Source organism: Anopheles cruzii, chromosome 3 (genome assembly GCF_943734635.1).
Source record: "Anopheles cruzii chromosome 3, idAnoCruzAS_RS32_06, whole genome shotgun sequence".
NCBI lineage: Eukaryota > Metazoa > Arthropoda > Insecta > Diptera > Culicidae > Anopheles > Anopheles cruzii.
The window spans coordinates 37,164,033-37,173,591 of record NC_069145.1 but is presented as its reverse complement, the minus strand read 5'-3'; the positions used below and the strand labels follow the sequence as shown (position 1 = coordinate 37,173,591).

The window sequence follows — 9,559 nt, the reverse complement described above, 5'->3', positions numbered from 1 at the left end:
TTCATGCCGACAGTGGTCCGACCACGCTGCGGACGTGACCGGCAGAGGAACGGATGGAAAATGCGGTATGGAAAAATCAACAACTTTAGTGCCGCAATTTATAAAATTATTACTTTTGCAAGCTCGCTCCTTGCAGTGCAGTTGCAAGTTGACGCCATTGGCCAATGGGTATGGCGTTATGGAGGCAAAACTTGCTCCTAGAGGAATGTTTGTGGTTAGTAAGCAATTTTCTGCTGCTCCCCGACGCTGACCGGGCGGTACCGACGGGGAAGCATTTCTAATCTAACTCTATTCAGGGGAACGTCCTGGAATATTTCGGCATAAAAGAAGAAAACGAGTTTGATCACTTTAGGGGAACGCGTTTCTGTCCGACTCGTTCGGGGCGGCTTTTTCTTCTCTTTTCCGAAACGCCAGTTAAAAGATTCTCACGGACCCTCCGTTTCTTAGAGTTCGGTGTCCGGTGGTCCAGTGGTCCGGTTTTGCTCGTCATCGATATCCTTCAGCGTGCCGGATGATGGCTAGACGGCGGATGCTGAGAGCGTGCGAAACAAACGGGTTTTTGTATCGTTGCGTTTTTTTGAGAAAATTTCACCATCAACGCCTGTGTGTAACGACCGATTCCGACCGTTAGCGTAGAAACAAGATGTGCTCGGATTAAAAGGACTCGCCAGGTTTACCGGTTTCAGCGTCGCAAGACGTGGAACGCTGCCCGTGCGGAGCCTCTTGCGATTTAAATTTTGTATTAAATACCGTTGCTTCACACAACTGTAACGCACATCGTTCTTTTTTTTCAACACCTCTTCTTCAGCAATTGTAGCTTTGTGCGGAAATGAAACAATGCTCCAAACAAATTCTTAAGCACGGAAGGCGCATTGTCGTAAAGTCGTGTAAAGTTTTGCGTCCCATTCCAAATGCCGGTTTCCACAGGCACAGCCGTTGAGCAGAAGAAAAAGACACATTTAAATGCACCAAAGCAGTTATCGCTTGGCACTCTTGCTTCCGGGCTCGGGTTTTGTGTGTTCGCTGTTTAGTATTCCATCGTTCCAGGGACTTCCAGGCAGCCACAAAGCCACAGCCGGCCAACAAAGACCAAGGGGCCCGGGGAGCTTTCGAATCGCATGCCGCATGCTTATTGCGCGCGTTGGACACGAAGAGTCCTACCCCCGTTTGCCAGCCTTGGAGGCTGAGGGCAACCAGCCTTCCTGTTCGCATTTTTCATTTTTTGTCATCTGCAGCTTCCTTGTAACACATTTTGTACAATCACCCGTCCTCAGGACGGTTGGCGCGTGGGGGGAAGCAACACTTTGTTGCATAAAAGATGATACCAACCGAGAGAGTCCCTGCGCAAAACTATGCTGTTGGACAAGGCGTTTCTAAGGAATTGCGTTTCTTGATTACCAGCTTTACTGCTACCAGGATCTTCAATAGCTCCACAGTTTCTAGTAGACTCCACATCCACAGGCCGGGGGACCGTCGTCCGTTGGGTTGATGGACCCTTGGCGAACCCTTGGGTGGTAACTTGGGAACATAAAAAATCAACAACTACCACTGTTCCCGTTCGGGAGCACACCTCGAGCACGTGTTTTGGACTTGTAACCGTAATCAGACGCACCAGACCCATTATCGCCCGCGGACAGGGGCTCGTGCTCGGACGGGGTCGCTCCTATTGGTTGTCTGTCAACTTTTGCCCAATCATCACATCGATTTGCCGAACATCCGATGGAACAGGCACGACCACCGAAGTCATTGGACTTGTCAGGCTATTTTCGATCTATCACCGCACGTCAAACGTGTCAAGTTCCGCACCACACCACCGAGTCCATTCGAAAATGAAACTCAAACGAGACCCCCACCCCCCGCGATGTTGACCCTGACACGGTGGGTCCGATCGCGAGCGCGAGGTGAAGGTCTAACGGTACCGTTGCGGCGGCGGTGGCGATCTTGTGCGTAACATGGTTCCTTCTGTCACCTTGGCGGCGGCTACAACAATTGGTCGTGTCGCGGCGATAACGGGGTCGGCCACCGCGGACGCCGCGTGGCTGAGAACAACACAGCTGAAAGCGGGGGAAAGCGAAGAAAGCGAACGACCAAAAATCGACCAAAAATTCGACACATTCCAGAACAGGTTTCATATAAAAACGGGTGCCGGGCTTGGGCAGGTGTATGAGCCGATTGCTCCCGTCAGTAGCTACCGGACAGTGGCCCCGAGAGCGAGAGAGTGTCCCCCGGAATGTTTCGCGCATCGATGCTGTCCGCGGCCGCCGTGCTGGTGGTGGCCGCGCTGGTCCCCGCGACCGCCGGCTATCAGGTGAAGCCGGCCAACTACGCGAAACTGATGGAGCAGCAGCAAAAGTTTGACGGTAAGCGCTGGTCCCCGGCCCGGCCTCTCAGTGGCCCGTCGCTGACACCAATTGTGTGTTCCTTTGCTTGCTCCCGGCAGAGGCGTTCGAGAGGGACTTTTACGTCGAGCACACGCGGTACGTCGAGACGGGCGTCAAGTCGGCGCGGCTGGAGGAGCTTTTCGAGCACATGGGCAGCCTCGGATCGTTGGATATGTTCCGCACGGAGACGGACAATCACCCGTTGCCGTACCTGACGGTCGAGTGTACGGCTTGCCGGGCGCTCCTAACGACGTACCTCACCTACCGCCGGGTACTCGGCTGGGACCGTGATCGTATCGCGCAGCAAGCCGCTACGACGTGCTCGACGCTCAACATCCTGACGCCGGAAAACTGTCTGATGCTGGTGAACAAAAACATCGACATCCTGCTGCACATCATCGATAGCCGCCCGGCGCTAACGGCGCAAACGATGTGCGGTATCATCTTCCAAAGTGGGACCTGCGTTCTGGAGGATCCAGCGTTCCTTGGCTGGACGATTAATGTGGCGGGAGGTGGACGACCCATCACCGGGTCGGTGACGTCTCCGAATCGGGCGGTCAGTGACCTGAAGATCATCCACATTACGGACGTGCACTACGATCCACATTACCGCACCGGGTACAATGCGGTCTGCGGGGAGCCTTGCTGTTGCCGCGTGGGGCAAGGCATTCCGGCGAACCCGGCTCACGGTGCGGGCGAGTGGGGTGACTATCGCGACTGTGACTCACCCTGGAAGGCGGTGGAGGATGCGGTTCGGGCGGCGGCACGGCAACATCCGGATGCGGCGTACGTGTACTACACCGGGGACATCATCGACCACGGTGTCTGGGAAACGACGGTCGCCGGCAACATCGTATCGATGACCCGCACGTATCAACTGTTCCGGGACGTGTTCCCCGGCAAACCGGTGTACCCGGTGCTGGGCAATCACGAGAACAACCCGACCAATGTGTTCGCCCCGAGCTACATCGATCGGCAGGACTTTTCGGCGAGTTGGCTTTACGACTTCTCCGCAGATCAGTGGTCGAGCTGGTTGCCGACGGCCACGCAGCAAACCATCCGGCAGGGTGGCTTCTACACGGCCCTGGTTCGTCCCGGATTCCGCATCATCGGGATGAACAACAACGATGCGTACACGTTCAACTGGTGGATCCTGTACGATCCGGCGTACCTGCAGGCGCAGCTCCAGTGGCTGCACGACACGCTCCTGCAGGCGGAAGCGGCCGGCGAGAAGGTCCACGTGCTGGCCCACATTCCCATCGGTGCCGGTACGAGCTACCGCACCTGGGCCCGCCAGTACCGGCGCATCCTGGATCGCTTCTGGGACGTGATCACGGCTCACTTCCACGGCCATACGCACGCGGACGAGTTTAACGTGTTCTACGCCCTGTCGAACCCGCAGCACGCCATCAGCGTGGGCTTCAACGGTGGTGGCACCGTGCCCTACAGCAACTACAATCCCAACTACGTCGTGTATCACGTCAACCCCCAGACATACGTGAGTTTGGCGTGCCTGACACCGGACGACTTGATTTCGCTAATTACGTCCTCTGTTTCGCTTGCAGCAAGTGACGGACTTTGAATCGTGGTACTTCAATCTGACCGAGGCCAATCAGAACCCGAACCGTAGCCCGATCTGGACGCAGTTGTACTCTTTCAGCGACGACTTCCAGCTCGCGAACGTCAGTCCGGCATCGCTCGACACGCTGGTCCGCCGGTTCGCCGCAAACCCGGCCGAACTGCGCCGCTATTGGGAGCTGAAGGTGAAGCGTGGTGACCCGTTCCTGGCGGCCGGTTGCGACGGGGATTGCCTGCTGAACCATCTCTGCCAGATCGTGACGAACGAGGCCAACGATGACAGCAAGTGCAACGCGCTGGCCGCCATCTTCCGCAACCTGGACGATGAGTTGTTTCGGGACGAAAGTGACCTCGAGTGACTAGAGTTCGGCGAAATACACACGATCAGCGACCGGCGATAGGTCGGTCGGTGTGGGGTTTAAGCAAGCTCTCTCAGAGGTGTGTGTCCTTATCATACATTTCGTATTCAACATCTTCATTAAGCCCGACGGTCCGTAATATGCTGCATACCCGATTCTTTCTTTGTCCTCAAAGCCGTTCTTTGTGGCCTTCCGTTCTGCAACGTGCTCGCCGGACCAGTAGCCAAACCAGCAGCGGCCACCGTGCATCGAATGCGAAATGGGCAAACTTTCAAACATTCGCCCCCCAAATTGATGTTACATCAAACATTCAAATGAAAGAAAGTTCCCCCAAAAGAGCGGCCACGTGGATGGTGGGAGAGAAGGAAAGATGCATCCGTTCCGCTGGCATGGGCTTCCGATTTTGTTTTCCGCATCCGGTCTGGACAAATTCGTGTAAATCGTGTAAATGTAGTTTATTTTCGGCACACACTCGTTCGGCACTTGCTATTCAGCGCCGGGGTAGCCTGGCCACGGAGCTTTTCGTGTCCTTTCGTGATGGCCAAGCTTGAACATTTGTCGTACATGTTGAAACACGGGGCCGGTTTCGGACGACACGGATGAATGTACGTCGTGGAGGACCAAGGAACGCCGGACGGCCCCCGGACTCCTCCTTCGGCGAAAGTTTGCTCCTGCGCGCGGCCCCCAGCGACAGCTGGAGAAATTTGGTTATTCATAAAAGTTTCGCTGCTCTGCAATGCTGCCGTCGCTTTTGCTGATGACGCCGGTTGCTGCTGGTGCTGCTGATGATGGTGATGGTGATGGTATTTATGGCAGTGATGTCCGTTTCTTGCCGCACACTCAATCTTGCTCACCATGAGCAATGGACTGGCATCAACCGGCGGCGTGCACAAGATGCATCTATATTCATGCTAAAGCAATCCAAAGGCCATCCGATCCGATGAGGCGCCGTTGCGCCATTGCAAAGTGTGCGTGTTTTCCTTCTTTTTTTTGCTACTCCCTTTCGTCGCCCACTGAATACTTTTCCGGAGCGTCCGCAGAGTGTCCAGAGTCACCAGCCTGGCTGGGCTGGCTGGTGGGTTTGGTTGGTTAAACCATTACGCAACACGTCTTCTGGAGTCTTCAGACCACCCGACCCGTTCACCCGGAATCTGTCGTGTATCCTTCGAAACGATTACGATAAACAAGCCGTCCGCAAGTGTTGCTCTCTCACTCACTCACTCTGTATCTCTCTCTTTCGCTCTCTTACACTCCCGCAGTGATTGGCGTCCGGCGATGAGAGGCCATTTTATTTGCATTTAGATATGTGTGAAAAGACTCTGCTTGCAGTAGTTCTTTTTCATCGCCACCGCCACCGACCGGCTCCGACTGCTTGGCCCGAGGCCGCACCGTCTTCTAGCTTCCAGCCCCAAGCTCGCCCCTCTACGTGCTGGGTCGCTCGTGGATCGGAACTGATAAGGAGCCACCGGAGCCCCGGTGTCCAGCTCGGTGTGTTGGGACGAGTGTCCTCGCAGGGCAGGATGGATTTTCTCTGGTGTGTCTTCATGCAAACTGTCCTCCTGGTCGCATGTCGGTTTTGAAGCAATTTTCATACACACACACAGTCCTTGGCCAGTGTGGCTCCGAGTGCTGGATTGGAGGCGTCGCTGTGCTTTGCAAGAGTTTATTTTGTACCGCTGTTTCCGCGCTCCACTCCCGGGACCCAGCGCCTGGAACGGGTGGTTAGAGACATTTTTCTTCCTTCAACGGGCGATCCGCTCACCCTCCGGTCCCGGGGCTGAACCCCGTGGCCGGCGGGCAGACAAAGAGGTGCTTCTTTGCTGTTTCGTCTTCACCCCATTATTCTTTGTCATTTTTCCGATCTCCGAGCGCCCCGGAGTGCCCAAAAGCCTTTCCGGAGTCCGGAGTGGTTGTTCCCCGGTCCAGCCACCCCCTCGCTCACTCCTCTCCGGTCGCCAGTAGGGGGTAAAGTTTTCGTTCCAATGTTGGCTCTTAAAATTTTCCTTGTTCATCGAGTTTTCTACCCCGGCAGCAGCAGCACTGTCCAGAGTTGGTCCAGAGAAAACTCCCGCCACTGCGGCCCGACCTCAAGAAGGCCGCCGAGTGAGCGAGTGAGCGAGCGGACGGTCCAAGCAGCGGACCAGCAAGTCGCTTCCTGCACCGGACAGTGGCCGGAGCATCGGAAGGAGCAACAGCATCATCATCAGCGTCCCCCCGGCACCAGCTCTCTACCCTTTGCACGGAACGGAAGGAATAATGTATGGAAATGAAACTCGAAGCCCGAATCTGCATAATTTCGAAGTTTGAATCATCGTCGTAAACAACCAAGTTGTTGTTCGGCCGGACTCTGGTCCGGTCCAGGCGTCCAGTGTCCAGTTGTTTTCGTCACTCGATTTACAAGACACCGTGTTTGATCGTTGTTTAATTTTGGTAAACATCAATATGGGGGCTAGCAAAAGCGGATGAACAGTAATGTGTTCACAACAAAGGCACTCTTTTGGGGCTCAGATTTTCCACTCACAGATTATCAGATAAATTGCTGTAAAAGTTTACAAAAAGACGACGCAAATATTACATTTACAGAGCATTCAGAGCTCCAAAACATTCGATAGATTAACGGCACAGTGAAACACGCGCCCCAGTTCTTAGTAGAGGGATTCATTTGGCTGAGCAATACCTTTTAAGATCAAAATAAAAATACCATTACATCGTGATGGTAAATTTTCTGAACCCATCCATACTATTGATTTTTTAATTCATAATTTGTAACGATTTGTATAAAAACTAGATTTCCTTTAATTCAATATTCCTGTTCCTAATTTTTTAGAATAAAGCCGAACTCTGATGAAAACAATTTATGAAAACTCAGTTGCAATTTATAACCTAACTGTTCCGTAGAGTTTCGTAAAGCCATCAACAATTATAAATAGTAATTTCATATGTATAAAGAATTTGTTAATATGTCCATGAAGTAGTTGTTGAAGATCACTATGTTCTTAATAATAGTTTAAATTTTTGCACTTTTTCGATATTACAATATCTAATATACATACGGACATAATCACCCTTTACTAGCTCTTCGTCGTACGTACAACAGTTTCTCGTCATTTCTTGACTTTCATATGTCCCTTGACCAGTGTCGTAATGTTTTTGCCCTCATGTCTTCTTGGTAAATGTTTCGTCCATGTTACTTTCGTGTTTGTTTTCCTTTAAAATACCAATTACCTGCTTATGCGTTTGCGATTCCTCAGTTGCGATTAGTTTAGTTTTAAGTGCTAAGTTAAGTTCATTATTGTCAATTAGGCTAAGCTGTCCGTTGACTGTTTTTTGTGATAAATAAATAAATAAATAAATAAATAAATAAATAAATAAATATAGTTTGTAATTCATATTTTTTCACACTTGTGGCTATAAATGTAAGACGAACAACTGACACATAACTGACTGGCAAAGAAACGTACTTTAGACAAACGGCTACAAATGGAATGTGAGGCAGTATTGTTGTTTGTAATTGTTTGTTGACTGCGCGTAAACATAAAGTGTCAATATTTACGTCACATGAGACAAATTCTCGAGTGATTCCGCTAGTAGCAATGTTTTACACAATAAAAGTAATGTCTTGTATTTCCATCCAACATCGGATCCATTTCTTCGTAAGTACTTTTCTACATTCGTGTTTGACGATAACGTTGATTCGTTAGTGCTGCCTGCCTAAACTGAAAACACCAAACGGTTTGTAAAACATCAGCCATCCGACCATCCAGTGGCACGCTTACCCTATATATCCTTGTCGTTATGTCCATCGGTTCCCTATTTACTAAATTTCCCCTTCGGAAGCAAAAGGGTTTTTCCAAGGAGAGGAGAAATTGTTAAAATTCTTGTCACTTCGAAAGCTCGCCGACGGAAAGTTTCCACCGCTACTGCTCCATAGAGGGCGCTAGTTGCTATAATCGTCGTTAAGTTCCTATAAACGTGGTCGTCTGCTGAAGTGCTGAATAACGCCAAATAAATTCACGATTGAATCCTGCAGAGGAAGGATAAAGGAAATAAAGGATAATATGGGGCGAATGGGCGCAACAAACCACCAAACCCGATCGACTAGTTTTGATACCGAAAACTAGTTTCCCTCGCCGACAACCCGTCAGCGCTTTTTCTTGGCATTGTTTTGCAATGGTTCGGCGGCGGGAACAAAAAATCGCCCAAGCCGTGCATCTGCCTTTTTTGTGTAATCGTGACACTCTCTCGGCTCGAAGCGAATAGTTGTGATGGTTTTTATCCATCGCCTCGTTCCCGTTTCCCGATCTCTGTCGACGCCCCTCGCCGCGCTCACGCACGCCGCATTACATATGGCCTATGCCATCCTATGCTGGCGCCTATGTTTTGCGCCTATGTGCCCGTGTGATTGTTATTTTTATCTTGAAGTGCATAAATTTATTGCCGCCACATCTGGTGCTGTCATTTGGCGCACTGGCCGAAGGGAACCTGAAATTCAGCGCCACCGGTGGCCGCCGATCTAGGCCGCCGCCGCCGGCAGGTAGCAGGGAAAATAGTTTCCCGAAATTTATATCATTCATTTTGATGAGTGATTCCGTGCCGTCGCCGTCGTTTGGTTTTCCATTTCCGCCGCCAACGGTAAATGCGAGCATAATCGCTGTCGGAGCGAGGCGTGCGTGCGTGCGAGTGGCCACCAGCTGCTCACCGAAGGCAATGGCAGGGCCAGGATTGCGTCGAAATGGCGGCGGCCTGTTCTCCCGTTGGGCAGGCGATGATGATGAGCCCGGCACCGTAATGGCACCCAGGTTGCGCACGGGCACCCATCATGCTACACGTCGGGGCTTTTCCGAGCGCAGGCGCCCTGATGGTGAAAGAGAAAATCGATATTTTTCCAAAACAATTCCACGCCATTCCGTCCACCGGTCGAAACGAGCTGTACCATCTTGTTCTTCCCTCAGTCACGATTCGATTGCTGTACCATTGGCACATAAGCCACCCGGCTGCCCGGCGCACCGGAAGGGCAGCATTTAAAGAGGTTGAGGCCCGCTCCTTGCTCCCTTGCGGCGCTCGTTAAGGAACGGACATAATTTTCTCCTCAACAGCGGCCCGCAGGCGAGAGCAAAACAACCGCGGGGAGAAGAAACTTGGCGGAAATAGAGAGAGAGAGAGCGAGTGTTAGGCGTCCATCTACTTTGTTGGTGCGTTTTGCGTTTAGCAAGGATGTGTGGGTGAGCGAGACATGTGTGT

At 51.9% G+C, this 9,559-nt stretch overlaps 1 protein-coding gene across 1 annotated transcript; it reads left to right on the top strand.

The window, feature by feature from the left end:
• Positions 1-2,230: 2,230 nt before the first annotated feature.
• Positions 2,231-4,318, top strand: LOC128270332 (sphingomyelin phosphodiesterase-like). Its single transcript, XM_053007731.1, has 3 exons — positions 2,231-2,360; positions 2,441-3,879; positions 3,947-4,318. The coding sequence occupies exons 1-3, from the start codon at positions 2,231-2,233 to the stop codon at positions 4,316-4,318; spliced, it is 1,941 nt and encodes a 646-aa protein (XP_052863691.1).
• The last annotated feature ends 5,241 nt before the right edge of the window (positions 4,319-9,559 follow it).

Coding starts and splice junctions, on each gene's coding strand:
- LOC128270332 (XM_053007731.1), top strand. CDS start 2,231: ATGTTTCGCGCATCGATGCTGTCCGCGGCCGCCGTGCTGGTGGTGGCC. Junction 2,361..2,440: donor GCAGCAGCAAAAGTTTGACG/GTAAGCGCTGGT, acceptor TGCTCCCGGCAG/AGGCGTTCGAGAGGGACTTT. Junction 3,880..3,946: donor ACGTCAACCCCCAGACATAC/GTGAGTTTGGCG, acceptor TTTCGCTTGCAG/CAAGTGACGGACTTTGAATC.